This window comes from Hemiscyllium ocellatum, chromosome 18 (assembly GCF_020745735.1).
Source record: "Hemiscyllium ocellatum isolate sHemOce1 chromosome 18, sHemOce1.pat.X.cur, whole genome shotgun sequence".
NCBI lineage: Eukaryota > Metazoa > Chordata > Chondrichthyes > Orectolobiformes > Hemiscylliidae > Hemiscyllium > Hemiscyllium ocellatum.
In genome coordinates, this window is record NC_083418.1 from 19,245,134 (window position 1) to 19,272,181 (window position 27,048).

Genomic DNA, 27,048 nt, shown 5'->3' on the forward strand with positions numbered 1-27,048 from the left:
AGGAGAATCATTGTGTTTAGTCACTGTCAGGTGTATTTAATTATGGTTTCTGCTCCTGTGGCCAGGAGACAGTTATGTGTTATTTCCTAACTCTTATAAAGATTGCCCCTTTATGACCACTAATTAAGAATCCCCTCTGAAAAGAAAGAAGTGACTTGCATTTATGTAGTGCTTGTTTCTGGCTATCCCAAAGTGCTGTACACCCAGTGAAGTACTGCTGAAGTGCAAACAATTGTAAAATAGGCAAGTTAACATATCAGATTTAAGTAATTACTCTTTTACAATGAAACACTTACTTTTGAGTACCCCAGGCTAAAAAGTAATAGCCAAAGTTACACGTTAGAAAACTATGGTAGGGGTTTCTATTGAGTGACTTGGAATGGGCTTAGAGAGGGAGGAAGTGGGCAAGAAAATCCTATTGAAAAGCATGCCAGGCTGGCTTCCTGACATTTTCCTGCTTCTGAGTGCCTCGTCCAGGACAAGATGGCAATCTCCTGGCCGGAACGAGAAACCAATTAACCAGCAATTTCGTAGGACAGTGAGACCTTACCAGGAGCACATCGGGTACACACTGAATCTGTTGCTTGCCTTCTCACAGGGGAAGCGCAGGAGAGCACAGCAGAAAGTTGGGGAACTATGAAATGAACATGCAAAGTTATCTAAAGGATTTATTCAGCATACCTTTGAGTAAATGCTTTCAAAATGGAAATGTTTCCCTCACAGAAAGATCTGTTTAATAGTTCTGGGTGTCAGGGCTTGTCTGCCGATTCTAGTATCAGTAATATATTTCCACGTGATGTCCTCTCCGTCCCTGATCACCAATGCACACCTATTAACTAAACTTGGGTGTGGGTTAATTTCTTCCTTCTACCTGTTATGTGTCCCATGTTATTTATTTGTTTCATAATGCACTATTCTTTTCCTTTAGTATTCCTTAACAACCAGGAAGCGTCCTCTGTATTGAATCGGATTCGCCGAGCCAACAGTTTCTTTGAAGAGGCGAAAGTTGGAAACTTAGAGCGAGAATGTATTGAGGAATACTGTGATTTCGAGGAGGCCCGTGAAGTGTTTGAAGATGACCAGCAAACAGTAAGGAACGAGACGATAAATTGCCTCTGTTTAGGAAGTATATTTATCAAGTATATTCCTCTCCGTGAAGCCCTGTGAAATCTCTTGCCATGTCCCACCAAACCAGCTTAATTAATTACCAGCCCCACCCTTTGACACCCCATTCGCTAACTTTGGATTCACATCAGGTCATTGAACTTCTGCGACACTACACTGGATTCTCAGATATTGACCTCCATAGCTATGTGCCTTCACTGTCTTTTCATTATGTGTCTCAAGGTCTCCTGTGGCCAAAGTAACTCCCCTCCTAATTCCCAGCATCTTACCCAGGCAGAGAGGTACAGAGTCCAAAGACATTGGACCCTACCTTCTCCCACATTGAGTACTATTCTCATTGTTACCTTGCTGCAAAGTTTTGAGCAGCTGCTCCAGACACAATGCAGCTCTCCTTTAAGAAGTGAAAATTAGCTTTATTGTGCCCAAAGAAGTTGTGGTTTTGATCCCTTTCACTGACATTGCCAATACACAGTGCAATAATGGCTCACTGAATGCAGAGCCTATTCAACTGAGCAGGCAAAATGACTTTGCAGTGCTGCCTCGCTACATTTAACAAATGCATCTTGATTCCCATGATCATTTTTAACTGACTATCCAATTTAACCTCTAACTATACCATCCAGTCTCACATTGATAATATAACATATTAACATATGATTAACCCAGAGTGGTTTCAAAATAAAGCTCTGATAGTATTGACAAACTTGCATGCAGACATACAAAACAGATTGCTCTCTTCCTCTGCAATTGAACATCACACCCATTTAACCCTTCAGCCCAGACAGGAAAAGCATGCTTCCCCATAGTGAGAAGCTTTGGATTCATGCATGTCCTCCTCAACCCGTAAATTCTTCATCTCAGCAAACTGAGAGAAAATTGAAGCTAGTTGACTATCTGAACTGTGGTTAGCACTCTTGCTTCACAATGCCAGAGACCCAGGTTCGATTCCAGTCTCGGGTAACTGTCTGTGTAGAGTTTGCACATTCTGCCTGTGTCTGCATGGATTTCCTCTGGATGCTCTGGTTCCTTCCCACAGTCCAAAGATGTACAGGTCAGGTGGATTGGCCATGCTAAATTGCCTGTAGTGACCAGGTATGGGCAGTTGATTAGTCATGGAAAATGCAGGGTTGTGGGCTGTCGGCTTGAATGGGATGCACTTTCGAGAGTCAGTATGGGCTGAATGGCCTGCTTCCACACTATAGGGATTCTATTCTGATTCAAGAGTAATAAATAATATCAGGATGGTTACAAAAAAAACTTGAAATTAATATATTTAAATCAAATCTTCTCAATATTCTCTTTTACAGCAAGTTATTTATTAATAATTGTTTTCTCTTTCTCAGGAAAAATTTTGGAAGAGTTATGATGGTAAGAAACTTTGCCTCCAATTCTTGCATGTCATTTCGTTCTCATTTCATATAGATTTTCATCATCATAGATTGCCATCCCTCTCTCCCGGCTTCTCCACTTCTCAACTACTTAAAGATGGCAGCTGGTCTGTCGTAGACTTCTCTGTGTTTCTACGATAAGAAGCAGTTGGTCACTCGTACTTGGAATGTCAAATCTGAATATTATAAATTTTGGACCATTAGAGACATATTTGTGTTTTCATTGCATTCTCGGCCATTGCTGACAACACAGCCTATTGTCCATTTCTATGTTTCACTGAAAGATTGGTAGTAATTCTTATTGAATTCTGACATTCATGCGGTGAAAATGCTGCCACAATACTGTTGGATAGGCAATATCTGTTGTAACACTTTCCAGCAGTTTGATAGAGCAGAGGGGTTTGTTGAGCACCTTCAGAGGGCAGCTAAGAATGAACCATGGACAATACAATATGATACCAGAGTCACGTGTAGGATAGACGTCAGGTTTCCTTTCCTAAATGACTTCTGCAAACCAATTGTATTTTAGTTATAATTTAACAGTTTTGTGGTCAGTTTAACTGATATCAAAGTCCATTTCTTTCTCAATCTCTGTGGTGGAACCTGAACTGACATTCTCTAGATTATTAATCGAGATTGCCTGACTGATGATAATCTTTTCTATTCATCCTCTGTTCTGACATTCACACCAATGCATGACATAGTTGTGTCTAATGTTAGTGTATGCTTTCATTTCCAGCATGTGTTGGTGACAGAGAAGGCACTTCCCCTCCAGATTATCTGAACCAATGTCTGGATGGTAAGAATTGTTAGCATGCAACTTTGTCTAAAAAAACTAGATTGTGAGAGTAATGCACTCATTTAATGCTAATTTAACTTGGTATTTTCATATCTTTTAAATTAGCTTTTGCGGCATCAGACATCGTCCTCTCTCTTTCTCCTACCCCTCCCACGCTATGTGTTACCAAAGTACACAGGAAAAGTATAGACCTGCCACTGACATTCAACCACTTCAAACATTTTGAATCTCTTCATTCCTGAATTATGTTCCTGGTTTGGGCACGCAGTGGTGGAAAAAGCCTTGGCGACACAAATTTAAAAATGGCTGCATGCACTTCAGATTTTCAGTTCAGGGTGGACATGGTCCTGTGCGTAGATGCCGCTAATCAACCTTTGCCCCTCCTTCTCCAATGCCAATTTACATATAATCCATCACAGGCATTATTCAGGAGGTATCCTGAAAAAAAGTAATCAATTTATTGATGATGTCACTATTAAAGAAAAACCCGTATTGATACAGGAAAACTAAATATGTTGAAATTGTTGCAATAGATCCCTTATGTCAACAAATATTTCACTTAGGTGTTCAATCCCTTGGGTCATCAAACATTTCCATTCAATAATCACTTGGATCTGTCCATTAATAGGCATTTCCCTTGACAATTGGATATCCGTTATGCAGTATAAATTCTATAATCGTCTTATGTCCAAACTATCAATATCTCCAGCTCCTGCTTACATTTTCATATTGACAGAATCACTGCACTGTTACGGTGCAGAAAGAGGCCATTCAATCCACTGTGCCTGTGCAGGTTCCCGTATCTTGTGCCAGTCTCCATGGTGGCACCGTTCTTCCAGAGTGTATATCTGAGCCTTCAATACCAATTCCTTTGGAATGTATTGATTGTAACTATTTAACAGCCTCACGAACATACTTTACACAATAAGAGAACACTGTGGATGTTGGAAATCTGAAATTGGAAACAGAAACCACAGCAGTTATCATGGGGAAAGAAACAAAACTAATGTTTCAGGTGATGACAATTCATAAAAATTTAAAGTTGTAAGAGATGAACAACTTTTAAGCAGAAATAAAACCAGGTTTTCTTCCAACAGTCACAACATCTTTTAATCTGATTCACCGCCATTGTCCTGGAATGTTAATTTGTTTTTTTTTCTCCACATGTACTGCCAGAAATACTTTTATATAAAATCATAGAACAATTTTTTGTTCTATTCATTCCTGGAATATCAGCATCTGACGAGGCGAGCTATTATTGCCCATCTGTAATTGCCCAGAGCGCAGTTAAAAATCAACCATGTTAATGTCTGTCTGGAGTCAAATATAGGCCAGATCAGGTAAGGACAGCAGATTGCCTTCCCTGAACCAGATGGGTTTTGATGACATCGACAGTGGCTTTCATTAGGGTAGCTTTTTAATTCTAGATATCGATTGAATTCGACTTGCAGTATCTGCCATGGTGGGATTCAAACACATAACCTCAGAACAGTGGCCTGAGATTCTAGATTACTAACCCATTGACATTACCAATACACCATCAGCTCCCCAGCCTGGATTGAGGCCATTTCAGCCATGCTGCTGGTTCCATTTCCCTGCCTTTTTCTGTAACCCAGAATTTCTTTTTCTCTTCATCTACCTATCAAACATCCTTTTGAATCTCACAATTGATCCTCCACCACAGTCTGAGCAACATTCTGCTTTTAAAAATAAATCTTATCTTGCTGTTGAGTTTTTAGCTACTTTAAATCGGTGTCATCTGATTGTCAGTTCTTTGACCGATGGGAACAGTCTCTCTGCATTTATTCTTTCTCAACTCTCATGGTTTTGAACACCTCTGCTGAATCTCTTTCAACCTTCTCTCAAGAGAACTGCCCAGCTACATTCATCTATCCACATAACTGAAGTTCCTCACCCCTTCAACCATTCACATAAATATTTTACACACCCCTCTAAAACCTTAACAATGCCAAGAATTGGATATAATACTCCAGTTGAGATCAACTCAATGTTATACGATGCTCCCTTGCTTTTGTACTCTGGCATCATGTGACTTCTGACTTTGTTCAATTGAATCCAACACCATCATCTCCACATCACAACAAAATGTAGATCAAAATGAGCCTCCACTTATAAACTGAGCTCTTTGAACCTCAGTCGTCACCTGTATGGCAGTCAATTGTTTGAATTACTATTCGGTCTATTAGTAAGAAAGGAAAGCTTGATGGAAATTAGAAAGCCTAGGACACTTTGTCATTTATGTAAACGATTTCAATGAGAATATAGGAAATTTGTGGATGACAACAAAATTGGACAGTATAGTGGACAATGGAGAAAGTTATTTCAGAGTACGACGGGTTCTTGATCAATTGGGCCAATAGACTGAGGAATGGGGCAGATAGAATTGAACTTTGATAAATGCGAAGTGTGGAAGTTTGGTCAGACTTCCACAGGCCGTGCGGACCATTGTTGAATGAAAAGACCTGGAGGTTCAGGTACATTGGTCCTTGAGTGTGGGCATCACAGGGAGATGAAGAAGATGGGCGCACGGTGGCACAGTGGTTAGCACTGCTGCCTCACAGCGCCTGTAGACCCGGGTTCAATTCCCGACTCAGGCGACTGACTGTTTGGAGTTTGCACGTTCTCCCCGTGTCTGCGTGGGTTTCCTCCGGGTGCTCCGGTTTCCTCCACAGTCACAAAGATGTGCGGGTCAGGTGAATTGGCCAAGCTAAATTGCCCGTAGTGTTAGGTAAGGGGTAAATGTAGGGGTATGGGTGGGTTGCGCTTCGGCGGGTCGGTGTGGACTTGTTGGGCCGAAGGGCCTGTTTCCACACTGTAAGTCTAATCTAATCTAATCTAATGTTTGCCTTCATTGGTCAGAGCATTGAGTGTAGGAGTTGTGGCTGTACAGAACACTTTTGCAGTACTGTGCACAGTTCCAGTTAACCTGATATAGAAAGGATGTTATTAAATTGGAAAGGATGCAAAAACGATTTATAAGAGGGCTTCTGGAATTGGAGGGTTTGAGTTATAAGGAGGGATTGGATAGGCTGGGAGTTTTTTTCTCTGGAGTGCAGGGAGATGAGGGGTGACCTTATAGAGGTTAATAAAATCCTGAGAGGCATAGATAAGGTGAATGGCAAAGGATAGAGGGAGTTATAAACGAGAATGCATTGATTTGTAGGGAAAAGAGAAAGATTTAAAAAGGACCTAAGTGGCAACTTTACACGAAGTGTGGTGTGTATATGAAATAAACTGCCAGAACAAGTGGTAAATGCAGGTACAGTTACAACATTTAAAAAACATTTGGACAGTTACATGAATAGGAAATGTTTTAAGGGCTTCGGGCCAAATAAGACTAGTTTAGTTTGGGACACTTGGTTGGCATGGATGAACTGGACTGAAGGGTCTGTTTCCATATCGTATGATTCTATGCTTCTATGAACTGTAGCTGTCAATGCTCTGCACACGTTTATACTTGAAGCCCTTTTGGAATTATACTCTTTCTTTCATATTGCCTCTTTTTATTTTTTCAGCCAGAATCTCACTTTACACTTCTCTGTATTCAATGCCTAAAGCACCAACTTTTCCATGTATTCTTCTCACACTTCATAATGGCTTTTTAAGTTTTGCATCATCTGCAGACTTTGAAGTTCTACTGCATGCACCCAGTGTCTATATCATTAATTATATCAAGAAAAGCAGTGATTCAATGGAAATTCACTCTATATTTCCCTCCAGTCTAAAATAAATCATCAGTTCTGAATATTTCCAGAATATTCTGTTTTGTGCTTTCAATTTCAACCTGTAACTGCAAGCAGCTATCGAAGCATTGATGTTGTAGAACATAGAGAACATAGAACATAGAACAATACAGCACAGAACAGGCCCTTCGGCCCACGATGTTGTGCCGAACATCTAACCTAGATTAAGCACCCATCCATGTACCTATCCAATTGCCGCTTAAAGGTCACCAATGATTCTGACTCTACCACTCCCACGGGCAGCGCATTCCATGCCCCCAACCCCTCTCTGGGTAAAGAACCCACCCCTGACATCTCCCCTATACCTTCCACCCTTCACCTTAAATTTATGTCCCCTTGTAACACTCTGTTGTACCCGGGGAAAAAGTTTCTGACTGTCTACTCTATCTATTCCTCTGATCATCTTATAAACCTCTATCAAGTCACCCCTCATCCTTCGCCGTTCCAACGAGAAAAGGCCGAGAACTCTCAACCTATCCTCGTACGACCTATTCTCCATTCCAGGCAACATCCTGGTAAATCTTCTCTGTACCCTCTCCAAAGCTTCCACATCTTTCCTAAAGTGAGGCGACCAGAACTGCACACAGTACTCCAAATGTGGCCTAACCAAAGTCCTGTACAGCTGCAACTTCACTTCACGACTCTTGAATTCAATCCCTCTGCTAATGAATGCTAATACACCATAGGCCTTCTTACAAGCTCTAGCCACCTGAGTGGCAACTTTCAAAGATCTATGTACATAGACCCCAAAATCCCTCTGTTCCTCCACCTGACTGAGAACCCTACCGTTAACCCTGTATTCCGCATTCTTATTTGTTCCTCCAAAATGGACAACCTCACGCTTGGCAGGGTTGAACTCCATCTGCCACTCCTCAGCCCAGCTCTGCATCATATCTAAGTCCCTTTGCAGCCGACAACAGCCCTCCTCACTGTCCACAACTCCACCAATCTTCGTATCATCTGCAAATTTACTGACCCACCCTTCGACTCCCTCATCCAAGTCATTAATAAAAATTACAAACAGCAGAGGACCCAGAACTGATCCCTGCGGAACTCCACTTGTAACTGGGCTCCAGGCTGAATATTTACCATCTACCACCACTCTCTGACTTCGACTGGTTAGCCAGTTTTCTATCCAATTGGCCAAATTTCCCTCTATCCCATGCCTCCTGACTTTCCGCATAAGCCTACCATGGGGAACCTTATCAAATGCCTTACTAAAATCCATGTACACTACATCCACTGCTCTACCCTCATCCACATGCTTGGTCACCTCCTCAAAGAATTCAATAAGACTTGTAAGGCAAGACCTACCCTTCACAAATCCGTGCTGGCTGTCCCTAATCAAGCAGTGTCTTTCCAGATACTCATAAATCCTATCCCTCAGTACCCTTTCCATTACTTTGCCTACCACAGAAGTAAGACTAACTGGCCTGTAATTCCCGGGGTTATCCCTATTCCCTTTTTTGAACAAGGGCACAACATTCGCTACTTTCCAGTCCCCCGGTACCACCCCCGTTGACAGTGAAGACAAAAAGATCATTGCCAACGGTACTGCAATTTCCTCTCTTGCTTCCCACATAATCCTAGGATATATCCCGTCAGGCCCGGGGGACTTGTCTATCCTTAAGTTGTTCAAAATGTCCAACACATCTTCCTGAACTCAGATTTCTCCAGTTTCCTCATTTCCCCTCCCCCCACCTTGTCTCAGTCGGTTCCCTCAACTCAGCACCGCCCTCCTAACCTGCAATCTTCTTCCTAACCTCTCCGCCCCCACCCCACTCCGGCCTATCACCCTCACCTTGACCTCCTTCCACCTATCACATCTCCATCGCCCCTCCCCCAAGTCCCTCCTCCCTATCTTTTATCTTAGCCTGCCTGGCACCCTCTCCTCATTCCTGATGAAGGGCTTATGCCCGAAACGTCGAATTTCCTGTTCCTTGGATGCTGCCTGACCTGCTGTGCTTTAACCAGCAACACGTTTTCAACTGTGATCTCCGGCATCTGCAGACCTCATTTTTTACCCCAACACATCTTCCTTCCTAACAAGTATCTCTTCTAGCTTACCAGTCCGTTTCACACTCTCCTCTTCAACAATGCGGTCCCTCTCGTTCGTAAATACTGGAGAAAAGTACTCATTCAAGACCTCTCCTATCTCTTCCGACTCAATACACAATCTCCCACTACTGTCCTTGATCGGACCTACCCTTGTTCTCGTCATTCTCATGTTTCTCACATACGCATAAAATGCCTTGGGGTTATCCTTGATCCTAATCCGTGCTCTCCTAATCCCTTTCTTCAGGTCCCTTCTGGCTATCCTGTATCCCTCCACTGCTCTGTCTGAACCCTGTTTCCTCAACCTTATGTAAGCCTCCTTCTTCCCCTTTACTAGACATTCACCTCCCTCGTCAACCAAGGCTCCCTCACACGATCATTTCTTTCCTGCCTGATAGGTACATACATATCAAGGACACGTCGTATCTGTTCCTTGAAAAAGTTCCACATTTCCACCACATCCTTCCCTGACAGCCTATGCTCCCAACTTATGCTCCTCAAATCCTGTCTTACAGCATCGTAATTTCCCTTCCCCCAATTGTAAAATCTACCCTGTTGTGCACACCTATCTCTCTCCATAACCAAGGTGAAAGTCACAGAATTGTGGTCACCATCACCAAAGTGTTCACTCCCTAACAAGCCCATCACTTGTCCCGGTTCATTACTGAGTACCAAATCCAATATGGCCTCCCCTCTGGTTGGACAATCTACATACTGAGTTAGAAAAGCTTCCTGGACACACTGCACAAACACCGCCCCATCCAATCTACTTGATCTAAAGAGCTTCCAATCAATATTTGGGAAGTTGAAGTCACCCATGACTACGACCCTGTGGCTTCTGCACCTTTCCAAAATCTGTTTCCAAATCTGTTTCTCCACATCTCTGCTGCTATTGTGACTGCACCTTTCCTATTTCTGACTTCAGCCCATACTACCTCCAAAGGCAGAACCCCCACAAACTTCCTTTCTGCAGCCGTTATACCATTTCTAATTAGCAATGCCACCCCCCCTCCTTTTTTACCACCCTCCCTAATCTTACTGAAACATCTATAACCAGGAACCTCCAACAACCATTCCTGTCCCTCATCTATCCACGTTTCCGTGATGGCCACAACATCGTAGTCCCAGGTACCGATCCACGCCTTAAGTTCACCCACCTTATTTCTGATACTCCTTGCGTTGAAGTATATGCACTTGAGCCCATCTCTGTGTCCGCAAGTATTCCCTGTCAGTGCTACCTTCTCCACAGCCTCCCTACATTCTTGGACATCCTGACAAACAGCTAGCTTACTTGCTGGACTACAAGTCCGGATCCCATCCCCCTGCCAAATTAGTTTAAACCCCCCCAAAGAGTGCTAGCAAACCTACCCCCCAGGATATTGGTGCCCTTCTGGTTCAGGTGCAACCCGTCCTGTTTGTACAGGTCCCGCCTTCCCCAGAATGCAGTCCAATTGTCCAAATACCTGAAGCCCTCCCTCCTACACCATCCTTGCAGCCACGTGTTCAACTGCACTCTCTCCCTATTCCTTGCCTCACTGTCACGTGGCACCGGCAACAACCCAGAGATGACGACTCTGTCTGTCCTAGCTTTTAGCTTCCAGCCTAACTCCCTGAGCTCTTGAATGACCTCCCCACCCCTCTTCCTACCTATGTCGTTGGTGCCAATGTGTACCACGACTTCTGGCTGCACACCCTTCCCCTTAAGGATTCTGAAGACACGGTCCGAGATGTCTCGGACCCTGGCACCCGGGAGGCAACAAACCATCCGAGAGTCTCGCCCATGTCCACAGAACCGCCTGTCCGTCCCTCTAACTAGAGAGTCTCCTATAACTAGCACTCTCCTCCTCTCCCCCTTTCCCTTCTGAGTCTCAGAGCCAGACCTCACGCCACAGACCCGGTCACTGTAGCTTACACCTGCAAGGCTGTCCCCCCCCCCTCCCCCCCCAACAGTTTCCAAAGCTGTATACTTATTGTTGTATTTTAATAATGGCCTTTCTTTCCCATGTGGGTCCTGGAAAAACCAATTCCTAATAAGATTTGACCTTGGCATCTCTTACTGAAGAACAAGAACAACAGAGGGATCAGCACTGATTCCAGTTGTCTTAGCCCCCACAGCTCAACAGTTAGCTGAAGCAGCAACAGGTCATGGGTGTTAGGATAATGGGTGCAAGTGCTTCTCAGTTGAACACAACAACATGAACCTTAAAGTGATGTGTCCTTGAAAAACCTTGAAAATGATTTGAGATGTCTCTGCTCAACAAAATGTGTTTCATTTGATGAAGTAGCAGCACTTCAAAAGCTTGCGATCTCAAATAAACCTGTTGAACTGTAACCTGGTGTCGTGTGACTTCTGACTTTGTCCACTCAAATCCAACACTGGCATCTCCACATCACAACAAAATGTAGATCAAAATGAGCCTCTGCTTCTAAACTGAAGTCTTTGAACCTCAGTTGTCACCTGTATGGCAGTCAATTGGTTGAATTACTATTTGGTCTATTCATAAGAAAGGAAAGCATAATGGAAATGACATTCTATGTCTCTTGTTCAGGAGAATGCTATGTGGGGATTGGCTCCCATTACAAAGGAAACGCTTCGATAACTATGTCTGGAAGATCATGTCAGAGTTGGTCGAGCAACTTTCCACACAAACCAACGTAAGTGACTAAGGCAGCTTCAGCTCATTGAGCAGACATTAAAAAGCTCTCTGTTTCTTTGTCCTGTCATGATAGCTGAATTCACAATTTACAAAATCTGTACACATAAAAAGATGACATCTGAAACAAATGGCTGCGCTGCTGTAAGGTTATTAGCAAAATCCAACTTGATAACTTAGTACTCACTAGAGAAGGAAATCTTCAGTCCTGCAAGTGATTTCAGTTCCATGCCAACATAGTCGACTTTTAACTGCTCCCTGAACTCCCAAACTCACCCAGTTATTTACATCAAATCTCTACAGCTGTAGAAGGATCTCTCCACTACCTGGAGCTTAGGAGGTTGAGGGATGATCTTTTTGAGGTTTATAAAAATCACATAGACAACACATAGATATGGTGAATGACAAGAGTCTTTTCCCTAGGGTGGGGGAGTTCAAAACTAAGGGGCATATTTGTCAGGTGAGAGGAGAAAAATTTAAAAAGGACATGAGGGGCAACATTCTTACACAATAAGTGGTTTAAATGTGGAATGAACTTCCAGAGGAAGTGATGGATGTAGGTACAATTACAACATTTAAAAGATATTTGGATATATTCATGAATAGGAAGGATTTGTAGGGAAAAGGGGCAAGTGCAGGCAGATGGGACGAGTTTAGTTTGGGATTATGGTCTGTGTGGACTGATTGGACCAAAGGGTCTGTTGCCATGCTGTGTGACTATGACTTTATGACTCTATGACTCTGCCTTCTCAGGGCAACTCAGGATGTGCAATAAAAGTTACTCTTGCAAGAAAACCCTCATCCTGACAATTCTAAATTAGAGAGTTTATTTGAATGTGACAAAGTCCTCTCAATGGCAGCTAATTATGTATGGTAGATTTTATTGTTGTGATTATATTTCGAACTTTATCAATCTATCCAGAAAAACACTCCTACTTTTGACAAAGAACATAAGTTTGCCAACAATAATTGAAAAGATAGATTATCCCTGGTGACAGTTTAACCTTGCTAGTTGGAAACCAGAATTCAGGCCCAAATTAAGTCATTTGTACAAATATGGGTTAATTAAGGATAAATCGTGTTTAATTAACTTAGTTGATATTTTTGATGATGAAGCCTTGGTTACTGACAAGAGATGAGGGTAATGAGGTTGATGTGATGTACATAGACTGCCAAAACAAAGTGCACAAAGTTAGAAAACCATGGTATGAAAGGGCCTGTAACAGCATGAATACAAAGTTTACAACATCAGAGAAAACAGTCAAGGTAAACAGTGGCCTAGAGTGCAAAGCAACGAAGATGTGATAACATTATATAAGCTATTGCTTCGGTCTCACGTATTGAAGAAACATAATTGCAGTGATCTGTAGGAACTAGTGCGTTAACATGTCAGGGCAATTGTTCACCACTCAGGCTGCCGTCCATATTAACGATCCATTGCCAAATAAGATTTGGCCATTCAACAGTGCCACATTACGTCCTCTGCCAGGACTGCATCTGCAAGAAGAGGACGTAATGAAACCATGCTGCCTTCCAACTAACTAACTAGGGGTGGGGTGCCAGGCCTGGTCAGGAATGTCCCACTGAAGCAGAGGGATGGGTTTGGGGAAGGAAGCCTACAGAGTAGTTGGTCAGTCCCCCACCCTGAGCTGGATTGGATGTCACGGGGTTTGCCTGATGATCTCCCCAGGCAGTAGACATCCTCTAGTGGTAAAATTCCAGTGATGGCAGGAACTAGCCTTTAATTAGTCTCTTAAATCACTCCCTTTGACCTTTGGTTGAAACCATCAACCTTCCCTGCCTCTGGCAAGGTGACAGGGCAGAGGGACTACACTGGGCAGTCTACCCAGTGTCCACAACCCTCCTCAGAGTGTCCTCCGGCAGCTAGTAAAATTCAGCCAATTAATTCTGCGTGCCACTCTGTGCAGGAACAACCAGATTTGCCGAATATTTCCAGCATTTTCAATTGATAGATCTAATGAATTGTGTTTTTTCTGCCACTTCTGTGATATGTTCAGATACAATCCTGACACACACAGCCAATATGACCTTACAAATAACCACTGCCGAAATCCAAATGACAGTAACATGGCACCGTGGTGCTACACTAAAGACCCAACAGTCAAGTTGGAACAATGTTACATTCCGCAATGTGGTAGGTCTCATTTTGTCCTTTATTTTGGTGTGTGTGTGTATGTGTGTGTGGGGGGGGTTTCGGTCATGTCAGTTTCAGTGGCAGGGCAGTAACTCAGTGCAAAGATTCCAATGAATTATGACGCAGAACAAGCACAGATCTGAAAGCATCTTTATACTTAACAAACCTTGCACTGCACTAACAGTCTGGTGTGACCATTGCCATCTCTGCTGTCTGTAGTATTATTTTTGGAATCACCGCATTTCTTGTTTATTTGAAAACCCCTGGGATGTGAGGTGATGCATTTTGGAAGGTCGAATTTGAAAGCTGAGTACAGGATTAAGGATAGGATTCTTGGCAGTGTGGAGGAACAGAGGGATCTTGGTGTGCAGGTACATAGATCGCCTAAAATGGCCACCCAAGTAGACAGGGTTGTTAAGAAAGCATATGGTGTTTTGGCTTTCATTAACAGGGGGATTGAGTTTAAGAGTCGTGAGATCTTGTTGCAGCTCTATAAAACTTTGGTTAGACTGCACTTGGAATACTGCGTCCAGTTCTGGTCGCACTATTATAGGAAAGATGTGGATGCTTTGGAGAGGGTTCAGAGGTTTACCAGGATGCTGCCTGGACTGGAGGGCTTATCTTGTGAAGAGAGGTTGACTGAGCTCGGACTTTTTTCATTGGAGAAAAGGAGGAGGAGAGGGGACCTAATTGAGGTATACAAGATAATGAGAGGCACAGATAGAGTCGAAAGCCAGAGACTGTTTCCCAGGGCAGAAATGACTAACACGAGGGGTCATAGTTTTAAGCTGGTTGGAGGAAAGTATAGAGGGGATGTCAGAGGTGGATTCTTTACACAGAGAATTGTGATAGCATGGAATGCGTTGCCAGCAGCAGTTGTGGAAGCAAGGTCATTGGAGACATTTAAGAGACTACGGGACATGCATATGGTCACAGAAATTTGAGGGTGAGGATCAGTGGTCGGCACAACATCATGGGCTGAAGGGCCTGTCCTGTGCTGTACTGTTCTATGTTCTATGTGCAGGCTAGGTGGTTAACCATGCCAAATACAGGTTAGAGGGATTGTGTAAGATATTCTTTAGAGGATTGGTATGGACGCAATGAGCTAAATGGCCTGGTGCCACACTGTAGGGATTCTATATAAGTCATTGACAATTAATGCTGTAGATTGAAGGGACATCATCAGCATTTTCTGTCCATTCAATCCCCTGTAGTATGTTCCTGTAGCAAGCAGAAGTCGTGAAGTATCCCAGGCTCATTCTGTTGTTATTATACTTGTGCATCCTAGGTGTGATAGTTGTCTGTTTTTTCTGCATTCATTGGAGAGCTCTGCCTAACCTTTCTGACTGTAACATGAAAATGGTCAACTTAAGATGTCAAGGCACAAGCCAGTGAGATATGTCCAGCCAATGGCTTGAAGCTCTCTTCACAGTATCACACCAGATAGAGCTGACAATGATATATCGTTTCTCCAAGTGAATATTGGAGATGTTCAACCAACTTTTACTTTTTTTAACACGTTTCTGTTGCTTCTTTAGGTGAAGAATTGCCGCCGTTATCGACAAAACCACCAATATCAGTTGGCTCTTGTGTTCCAAATCAGGGAGCAGACTACAGGGGAACACAGAATGTAACTAGACATGGAAAACAATGCCAGGCCTGGAACTCTCAACACCCCCACAAGCACAATTTTACCAGAGAGGAAATGATATCAGCAAATCTAGAAGGAAATTACTGCAGAAATCCAGATGGGGATGAGGATGGTGCATGGTGTTTCACCACTGACCCAGAAGTAGAACTCGATTACTGCAACCTTAATTATTGTGGTAGGCTATCAGAAAACATTACTTATACACAGTCTCCAGTCACCGAAGAAGTCCCTACATGTGGGGAAACAGGTGCAATCATGTTGGAATTTGATGACGTAATCAATGAGGAGCCAATAACAGTGATAGCATAGGTTTTGAGACTTTGACATTGTAGAAATTGTTTAATGAAGGAGGATGAAAGGTGAAATCTTACCATGCCCTGAATGGCATAGCTATGGAAAGAAGAGGTGTAGAATCGGGCAAAACAAGGAGTAAAATCAGTGATAAGGTTGTTAGAATCAGATGAGATGAAAAGAGTCAGCGAGACAACGGGTTTAATCAGGCAAGACAAAAAGTTAGGATCAGTAACTGAGCCAGGGAAAGCAATGGGAGCCAATTTCATGGCATCATGGAAGGGTTTGCTAGACGAGAGGGGAGAAGAGAGTGTAACAGGGATATTGGGGCTCATCTGTGAGGGGAACAGACTGGTATTTCTATAACTGCAAAAGAAACTCCAGGTGTGTTGCCTCCCAGGTGTCTTGGGTCAGGGACATCATCACGTCATAGAGTCAGACAGCGCAGAAAGAGACCTTCAGTCCAAAAGGTCCATGCCGAATTTAATCCCAAACTAAACTAGTCCCATCTGCCTGCTCCTGGTCCATATCCCTTCAAACCTTTCCTATTCATGTTTCTGAAAGGCTGCAGGGCACTCTGAAGGGGCAGGGCAAACAGACAGAAAATGTGGTACATATTGGTACCAACAACAGAAGTAGGGAAAGGAGGTTGGGGGAGTCCTGCAAGCATCTGGACCATCTCTGACACCTCTCTCCCCTTCCTGGACCTCTCCATCTCCATCTACGATGACCAACTCAACACTGACGTTTTCTACAAACGCACCGACTCCCACAGCTACCTGGATTACATCTCCTCCCACCCTGCCTCCTGCAAAAATCCCTTATTCCCAATTCCTCCGCTTTCACCACTTCGACTCTCAGGAGGACAAGTTCCATCACAGAACACACTAGATTGCTGCCTTTTTTAAAGAGCGCAATATCTCCTCCCATGTGGTTGATGATGCCCTCCAGCGCATCTCATTTACATCCTGCACTTCCGCCCTTTAAACCCACCCCTCCAACCGCAACAAGGACAGGAAGCCCCTTGGTTCTCACCTTCCACCCCACCAAACTCCGTATACATCGCATCATCCTCCGCCATTTCCACCAACTACAAACGGACCCCACCACCAGAGATATATTTCCCTCCCCGACTCTATCCACTTTCCATAAAGACCATTCCCACTGCGACTACCTGGTCAGGTCCATGCCCCACCAACAACCCACCCTCCTGGCACCTTCCCCTGCCATTGCAGGAATGCAAAATCTGCACCCACACCTTCTCCCTCACCTCCATCCAAGGCCCCAAAGTAGTCTTTCACATCCATCAAAGTTTCACCTGCACTTCCACATGTCATTTATGTATCTATTGATCCCGATACATTCTCCTCTACATTGGGGAGACTGCACATCTACTTGCAGAGCACTTCAGAGAACATCTCCGGGCCAACATTTCAACTCCCCCTCCACCTCTGCTGAGGACATGCAGGTCCTGGGCTTCCTCCATCACCACTCCCTTACCACGCGATGCCTGGAGGAAGAACGTCTCATCTTCCGCATTGGGACCCTTCAACCCATGGCATCACTTTGGATTTCACCAGTTTCCTCATTTCCCCTCCCCAGACCTTACCCCAGTTCCAACCATCCAGCCCAGCAGCATCCTCATGACTGTCCCCTCTGTCAATCTTCCTTACCACCTATCCGCTCCATCCTCCTCTCTGACCTATAACCATTCACCCACACCTCCATCCACCTATTGTACGCTCAGCTACCTCCCCCCCAATCCCACCCCCTCCCATTTAACTCTTCACCCCCAAGGCTCCCAGCCTCATTCCTAATGAAGGCTTTTGCCCAAAACATCGATTTTCCTGCTCCTCAGATGCTGCCTGACCTGCTGTGCTTTTCCAGCACTCTCTAATCTTGAGTCCTGCAAGCAGCATTTAGGGAGCCACAAAATAGATTTTAAAAAAACAGGACCCAAACCATTCTAATCTCTGGATTACAACTGATACCATGTGCTACTGAGTAGAGAACCAGGAGGTTATTCCAGATGACTGTGTGACTGGGGAGATGGTGCAGGAGGAAGGGCTCTTGATCTTTAGACATTGGGAGTGCTTTTAATGGTAGTAGGACCTGTACAAGTCAGACAGGTTGCACCCTGAACTGAAATGGAACCAGCATCTTTGTGGGTCAGTTTGCTAGTGCTTTTGGAGAGAATTTAAACTAACTTGGAGGGGGATCAGGATCTTGAAAGAAAGGGCATCAGGAGAGACATCAGTGGCTAAAATTAGAAGAGGCAGCAAGCGAGTTAAGTAAGCCTAGAAATTATAGGCCATTTAAGGCATAAGGGAATTTGGAAAGGTTGGATCATATTTGTTTTAACACAAAGAATTTTATTAACAAGGAGGGTGAGTTGAGAAAACAAATTAAAACATGGGTCCATGATGTCATTGCAAACACTGAGACATTGTTGAGAGAGGGACAGGGTTGGCAGCTCAATATTCCAGGATCTTCAGTCTTTAATGAAACAGGGAAAGAGAATTTGCAATATTTATCACGGAAGAAGGGGTGATATCTTCTGATGCTGCTCAAATTAACTTTGCTGGGCATATTGTATAGGCCCCTAACAGTCCGGGAGCAGTAGAAAATACGTTGGTAAATTTCAAGGAAGTGCACAGAGATGTTAGGGGATTTCACCTTCCCCAATGTTAACTGAGTTGTCATAGTATGAAAAATTTAGAGGGAGTGAAATTCTTAAAATGCATCCAGGAGAGCTTTTTAAGTCAATACATGGAAGACCCCACAAGACAGAGGAAAGTGCTGGACTTAATTTTAGTGAATGAAGCCAGACATATGGTTAGAGTATCAGTAGGAAGGAAGTTTGCAGACAGAGATCATAATTCTGTTAGATTCAAAATTATTCTGGAAAAGTACAAAGATGGGCCTGAAAGCAAAGTTTTAAATTGGAGTAAAGCTGATTTTAAGAAGATCAGGTATGTCTTGGCCAGAGCGTACTGGGAGCAGATACTTTTAGATAAATATGTGTCAGAGCATTCAAGATGAAATAGGGAGAATACAGGGCCCAACATGTTCCAATAAAGATAAAGGACCAACAAATCCAGTGAACGCTGGATATTAAGGGATATAGAAGATTGCATAAAGAGAAAAAGGGAGGCTGGTGGCAGGTACTGAGTGCTCCAAACAGCAGACACTGAGAGGAGTACAGATTGTGTAAGAAGATATTTTCCATAAGGGTAAAATGTTACTTAGGGAAAGAGTAGGGGGTTATTGAGGAGCACTAAAGTATTTTCTCAATGCATACATTGTGTCAGTTTTCACTTGTGAGAGCGACAATGTGAACTCAAAAGGAGAAGGTCTGTGATATACTTAAAGAAATTATCATACACAGAAAGCAGTTTCTGAATGGTCTGGCAAGCTTAAAAGTAGATTTATCTCCAGGGCCTGATTAAATGTATCCCAGATTGCTGAGTGAGGCAAGGGAAGAAACCACAGGAGTGCTGTCAATAAAACAGGAGAGGTACCAGAGGACTGGAGGACAGCCAATGTAGCAATGCTATTCAATAAGAGAGCAAGGGTTAAACCAGGAAACTGCAGGCCAGACAATCCAACCTGATAGTGGGAAACTACTGGAAGCAATCCTGAGGGACAGAATGAATCTGCATTTGGAGGGATTAATCAAGACAGCATGGTTTTGTTAAGGAAAGGTCATGTCTGACCAACTTGATAGAATTTTTTGAAGAGGTGACCAGATGTGTAGATGAGGGCAATGCAATCAACCTTGTCTACTTGGACTTCAGCGAGCTTTTGGTAAGGTCCCATGTGCGATACTGATAGTGAAGATAAAAACCCATGGGATCCAAAAATTTGGCAAATTTGAATCTATAATTGGCTGCGTGACAGGAAGCAAAAACAGGGTGGTAGGTGAGTGATGTTTTTGTGACTGGAAGCCTGTGTCCAGTAGGGTTCTGCACTGTTCATTGTGTTGGGACCCTTGTTGGTTGTAGTGTATAAAAATTATTTAGACTTGAATGTGGGAGGGTTGATCAATAAGTTCATAGATGATATGTAAATTGATGGGGTGGTAAATAGTGAGAAGGATAGCTTTAGATTACAAGAGGGATTACAAGCTGATCAGGTAGGCTGACCAGTGACAAATGGAATTCAAACTGGATAAGTGTGAGGTGATGCACTTGGACACGACAGACAAAGCAAGAAAATACATGAAGAACAGTAGGGTCCTAGGAAGCACCAAGGATCAGTGGGACCTTAATGTGCAGGTAATGGAACAGAAAAAGTGGTTTAGAAAGCCTACAGTATATTTGCCTTCATTAGCTGAGGCATAGAGTTTAAAAGTAGAAAGGTTATGCTAGAACTATATAGACATTGGCTAGAGTATTGTGTACAGTTTGTAATCCACATTCTAAGAGGGATATGATAGCACTGGAGAAGGTGTAGAGGAGATTTACCAGGATGTTGCCTAATCCTATTGCAGTTGATCTCACCCATTACTGATAAGAAAACCCTCTTAGTGAACTCGGGGTGAATCCTCTTCGTTGTTTTGAAAGGGTAACTAAAGACCAGGTTAAGATAGAACTTCCTGGATATGCTGTATCCACAGAACTTCAGAGATAACCTTGTGTGATTAGTGACTTGACCAATATACAAGAACATTAGAGCAACAGAACGTTCCACAGTTTATCCTTTTGCCTTCAAGTGTAACCTATTGCCCAAATATTCTTTTTTTCAGGATGTTAGACTCTGCAGAGAAATCTGTCTTTCCCCCATTACTGAAGAGAATGTATGCTTACTTGTGTGCTTTGGGATTTGGGGATATTTAGGGATATAAGCATTTATATTTCTATACATTGACCAATAATTGCATCCTAATTCAATAATTTGATAATAAAATAATTGTTTTTTAAGAAACCTCTACATAATTGTCTTGTTTGAAACTTGATATAGATAGGGTATTTAATTGGTCATCTTAGTAACTGGAAAAGGTATTCTTACGTTGTGTTCTGACCTCAGGGCAGTGAGATTAGAATCACGACTAACCCCTCTAGCCTTAATCATAGCACTTGGAAGAGAGCCCAGATATTTATTAGTTTGTTGACACAACTGCGCATGAGGGAAAACAGTGCTTGATTGATTTCTCTTATTTTGTAGTTCTTGTCTGTTAATGGTTAGCTATACATTTACAAAATTGTGTGCTTGTAATTTCTACTATTGATAATTTAATGCTTTGGTTGTTTGTGGTACTTTTCTAGGATTTCAGGAGCAACAAAACTTTTACAAAAAGACAAAATTATGGTTTTTAAACAAACCTTTCCATTTGTTATTCATTTTATTCAGAGCATACATTGGATGAAGGGGACATGGAAGTATTCTAGGATGACATGGATCTTAGGCAGTCAGGAGAAACGTGTGGGGGAGGGGTTGCGCGGATTGGCAAAGGTTGCCATGGGTAAAGTATCAGGAGTAGGTGGGTGAGGGGTGTTGAAAGAAATTTGAAAGCTGAGTGCTAAAGAATCCAATATTGAAAACCACAAGTGGGATTAAATCCCAGAGATTTTAACCAACCTGCATTTGGCAGCCTCTATGAGCTCCGGAGGCACCAGTCACCACTCTAGCATACCCTTGTCCGCCCACACCCTGAAACAAAAATTACGTTCTTCTGAGGTGGATGCGCTGAGCTAATAAACTTGTTGATCCTTGCTAACCGCTTCTATGTTGAAAATCCAGTCCACTAATTCTGTTGTCTAGTACCTGATCTGCTCGGTATTTCTAGCATTTTATGTTTTGATTATGGCAGTGATCTACCCTTACTCTATCCAGTAATAACTTCAGGTTTACCTCTAGCCCCACTCTCATATAAAGATGGAGCTGTATGCAGTCAATATTCTAGTTAGTGTTTGTTGAATTCTCATTCACTTGGCCTTAGCATATCTATCCATTGTACATAGTCATCAATGTTTCTCACCACCCACACAGATGACCTTGTGGATATATTCCAAGAACACTCAGAGGAGGAAATGGATGATAGCAAGATAACTGGTCGAACAGTAGGTTCTGGGTACACGACTTCCTTCAATCCTAAATTTTTTGGTAAAGGAGAGGATGGTAAGTCCAGATGCATGCTTCTTATAAATATGAAAATGAACTGTACTTAGAATTAGTTATCTCTTTCTTCAGATTTCTTTACTGGACTGTTGGAGATCTGTGAAGAATTGCAGTGTCTGAGGTTTGATCATGCAAAGTCAGCACTGGGACTAGAACAGTATTGTATGAGCATTAAAAGTGAGACTTATTTTCAAGATGTTTTACGTAAGGGACAGAGTGATGTCAGAAAAGTTAGATTTTTGGTTGCCAGAGTCATGAGTGGCTAAGTGGACAGTCTGCCTTATTCCAAGCCTTGGATTTCTCAAATACAGTTCTCTGTCAGCATTCAGATGCCACCACCATTGTCAATGGGAACCTGTACTGCATTCAGTGAGTAGGGAAGGACACAAACAAGGTCAAGTCACAAAGCAAGGCATGTCAGTAGTATATCATCCTGAGAATGACAGCATAGCAGTGTATCAACAATCTTAGCAGGAAGGTTGGGAGACAATTGTTCTGTTTCATTAACAAAAAGCTTCAAATGCCAGATCAAATGTAGTTAAAATCCCTGCGGTGTTATATGTGGCCTTCAGGGTCACCTGCCTGTATGGTTTTAGGTAGGCTTTCCGCTTAGCTGCTCATGATGCTCTCTGGTTTTAGTCATTGGGCTCCTCACAAAGTACCTGTGTAGTGTCAGGTGATTGAAGGTACAAGGCAGTTCAGAGTTTTTGTGGTGCAGTGGTGGAATCCTTACCAATGGGCTAGGAAACCCAGGTTCAAATTCCACCTGCACTACAGGTGCTCCCAACCTCTGAACAGGTTAACTGGAAAATACAACACCGTGTGGGGGACTTTACGATGTGGTTGTAATGCCCCTTTCTTTGGGCCAGGAAGTCCAGGTTCAAGTCCAGAGATGCATCAGAATTCCAGACAGTGCATTCAGAAAATTTATACACATAAGACCTAGAGATGTTATGATGCATTGGTAGTGTCCAGGTTCAGTTCCTACTTTCTCCAGAGATGTATTATAACACATCATGAACAAGTTGGTTAAAATAACTACAACACAGCTGTTGAAATGCGTGGTAATATCTCTACGTCCAAGCCATGAGGCCTAGCTTCAACTCCCACCTGCTTATGTCATAACACTTCTGAAGTGGCTGATTTTCTTTATGTTCAGAAATGCTCTTACAAACAACTGAAAGTTTTCTTTTCCCCATCACCAAATCACCTGCAGTATTTTTTTCCATCTATTAACCACCACCAGTAAATTACCCATGTTTTCCAATTGATTAATTTACATGCAAACAATCAAACATGGAGAAGAGGGAAGGGACAAAATGAAAATGGAGTTGGATGAACAGATTGGTTAAAAAACAATCTACAACACAGTTTGGCTGAGTTTCTAAGAAACTGGGCTTAGAGGCCATTGGTCCATATTGCTAGGTTTTTTTGGCTTTCCATGAACATTGCTGCATTGTGTATCATCTGCAGGGGTTTCTATTCTATCTACACCCAGCTATAATGTGATCAGCAGTATAAAGGATTGCAAATCAATGTTAGCTCACTGCTCACTATCATTTGTAGCATGTTATTTTGAGATAGTGAACCCATATGTTATCGCTTGTGACCCCTGTATCACACAGCAGCTTCATCATACAATCCATTCTTTGAATACCAAACTATTTCTGGAATTTGAAAGCTTTTTTTTGCTGGCGCTTTACATTCCATAAACCTCTCAGGGCCTCAGAAACAATTTTCTTCTGTCACTTTGATTACTTAGTGTCTCACTAAGGAGATCGAGCAAAAGCAAGGTGACAGAGTAGGTAGATTAAGGAGGAGACAATGATTATTGCAATAATTGACAAAAAAAAGTCAGTGGGAGGCCTCAAGTCTACCTCTGGGAACCATGTGCTAGCTCTCCAGGACCCCCGCCCCCAAGATGTAGATATAACCACAAAAAGAGGCGCAGGCAATTGATAGGACATGATATATCTTTCCTTAAATAAGGGGAACAAAACTGCCCACAGTACTCCAGATGTGATTTTACCAGCACCTTGTACAGTTGTAGGAAGACTTCCCTACTCTAACTCCAACTTCCCTACTCTTATCCTCCATACCCCTTGAATTAAGGGCCAACATTCCACTAGCCTTCGTGATTACCTGCTGCACCTTGCAGTGTTTCATGTGCAAGTTCTCCAAGTCCCTTTGTGTTGCAACTTTCTCCAGTTTTTTCTCCATTTAAATAATACTGTTCTTTGATTCACCCTTTTAAAATGACCAACTTCACATTTTCCTCCATTATAGTCTATTTGCCAAGTTTTTCCCTCTATCAATATCTCTCTGTAAACTAAACTGTTCTATCCTGTTCACAATCTGCTTTTCCATCTATTTTTGTGTCATATGCAATTTTAGCTACACTACCTTGCTCCAAGTTATTAATATATTGTATACAGTTGATGTCCCAGCCCTGATCCATGTAGAACCTCAATGTTTACGGGTCACCAATCTGAAAAAGAACCAATAATTCCCACTTATTGTTTCCTGCCTATTAGCCAATTCTCTATCATGTCATGCTTGAACTTTCACGGCTGTCTAGGGTTAAGAATTCACCACCCTCTGAGTGAAAAAGAATTCTTCTCATCTCAATTCTGAATACCTTGCCTTTTATTGAGTCTGTGCCCCCTGATTCTAGACCAGATAAATATCTATTCTGCATGTAACAAAGAACTGAAAGAATTGTGGATGCTGGAAATCAGAAAGTAAAAAACAGAAATTGCTGGGAAAACTCAGCAGATCAGGCATCTTCTGTGGAGAGAAATCAGAGATAACATTTCTGGTCCAGTGACCCTTCCAATCAAGTCTACTCTATCCACTGTTCACAATGTGGACTCCTCTACATTGGGGAAACAAAGTATAGACTGGGTGACTGCTTTGCAGAATGCCTACATTCTGTTTGCAGAAAATACCCTGAGCTTCCAGTTGCCTGCCACTTGAACACGCCACCTTGTTCCCTGGCCAACATCTCTGTCTTACACTTGCTGCAATGTTTGAGTGCAGCTCAGTGCAAGTTGGAAGAAAAGCACCTTAGTTTCCACTTGGGAATTCTATAGCCTTCTGGACTCAATATCGAGTTCAACAACTTAGGGCTGGAGCATCTTCTCCCATGTCCTTACCAGGACTGGTCATTACATGAGCTGCTATCACAGACCTCTGGACCTGAAACATTAACTCTGCTTTTGCTCCACAGATGCTGAGTTTTTTCAGAAATTTCTGTTTTCTGCATGTAGCCTGTTTATACCTTGAAGAATTTTATATGTTTCAAGTGTAATCACCTTTCATTCTTCTCAGCTCAGAGAATACAGGCCCAGTCTTCTCCCTCTCTCATCATAGGACTGACAGATCGTCACAGGAATCAATGTGCTGAACCTCTGCTACACTCCTTCGAAAGGAACTATCTCCTTTCTTAGACAAGGGGATTGTAATTGGACACAACGGCTATCTCACCAGAGTTCTATACATTTGATGCAAGCCTTCTTTACTCTTGTAGTCAAATCTTCTGGCAATAAAGTCTAGCATACTGTTTGTCTTCTGATTCACTTGCTGCATCTCCATGCCAGTGAGTTATGAACAAAGACATCATGGATTGCAGTATTGACCAATGTCTCATCATTTATGGAATATGGTACACCTTTGTTCTGCCTCAGATGACCTCAGACTTATCCATATTATATTCTGTTTGCCATGTTCTTGCCCACTCGCTCAGCCTCCTGTCTAAATATTCCCAAAGCCTCTTTGCATTGTCCCCACGATTCATGTCCTCACCAAGTGTTGTGTCATCTGCAAACATGGAAATGTTGCAATTATCCCCACATCCAGATCATTGATATAGATAGCAAACAAATGTGAACTTAATACTGATCCTTCTGTATCTTATTGCTCACAGCCAATAGGAATGACTCATTTATTCGTAGTGTTTGCTTTATACACATTAATCAATCTTTGTATATTGCCTTTATTTCCATGAACTTTAACTTTACTAACCTCCTGTGTAGGATTGTATCAAAAGACTTCTGAAAGTCCAATTACATTATACCCACTGGTTCCACCTTTTCAATGATAGAGTGATAGAGTCATAGAGATGTACAGCACAGAAACAGACCCTTCGGTCCAACTAGTCCATGCTGACCAGATATCTCAACCCAATCTAGTCCCACCTGCCAGCACCTGGCCCATATCCCTCCAAACCCTTCCTATTCATGTACCCATCTAGATGCCTTTAAATGTTGCAATAGTACCAGCCTCCACCACCTCCTCTGGCAGCTCATTCCACACATGCACCACCCTCTGCATGAAAAAGTTGCCCCTTAGGTCTCTTTTATATCTTTCCCCCTCACCCTAAACTTATACCCTCGAGTTCTGGACTCCCCTACCTCAGGGAAAAGTCCTTGACTATTTAGCCTATCCATGCTCCTCATGATTTTATAAACCTCTATAAGGTCACCCCTCAACCTCTGACACACCAGGGAAAACAGCCCTAGCCTATTCAACCTGTCCCTATAGCTCAAATCCTCCAACCCTGGCAACATTCTTATCAATCTTTTCTGAACCCTTCCAAGTTTCACAACATCTTTCAAATAGGAATTGCACTCAATATTCCAAAAGTGGCCTAAACTATGTCCTGTAAAGCTGCAATATGACCTGCCAACTCCTGTACTCAATACTCTGACCAATAAAGGAAAGCATACCAAATGCCTTCTTCACTATCCTATTTACCTGCGACTCCACTTTCAAGGAGCTATGAACGTGCACTCCAAGGAACTATGAACGTTCAGCAACACTCCCAAGGACCTTACCATTAAATGTATAAGTCATGCTAAGATTTGCTTTCCCAAAATGCAGTACTTCACATTTATCTAAATTAAACTCCATCTGCCACTCCTCAGCCCATTGGCTCATCTGATAAAGATCCCATTGTAATCCGAGGTAACCCTCTTCATTGTCCACTACACCTCCAATTTTGGTGTCCTCTGCAAACTTACTATACATCTTAAGCTCACATCCAAA

At 42.7% G+C, this 27,048-nt stretch overlaps 1 protein-coding gene across 1 annotated transcript in view; it reads left to right on the forward strand.

Annotated features, from left to right (window-relative positions):
• Positions 1-27,048, forward strand: part of f2 (coagulation factor II (thrombin)) — a 70,770-nt gene that overhangs the window by 17,845 nt on the left and 25,877 nt on the right. The window contains exons 2-7 of the mRNA XM_060839171.1: positions 929-1,089; positions 2,469-2,493; positions 11,681-11,786; positions 13,804-13,940; positions 15,479-15,766; positions 21,874-22,002. Of these exons, the coding sequence (XP_060695154.1) occupies positions 929-1,089; positions 2,469-2,493; positions 11,681-11,786; positions 13,804-13,940; positions 15,479-15,766; positions 21,874-22,002 (846 nt within the window). The remainder of the gene's footprint in view (positions 1-928; positions 1,090-2,468; positions 2,494-11,680; positions 11,787-13,803; positions 13,941-15,478; positions 15,767-21,873; positions 22,003-27,048) is intronic.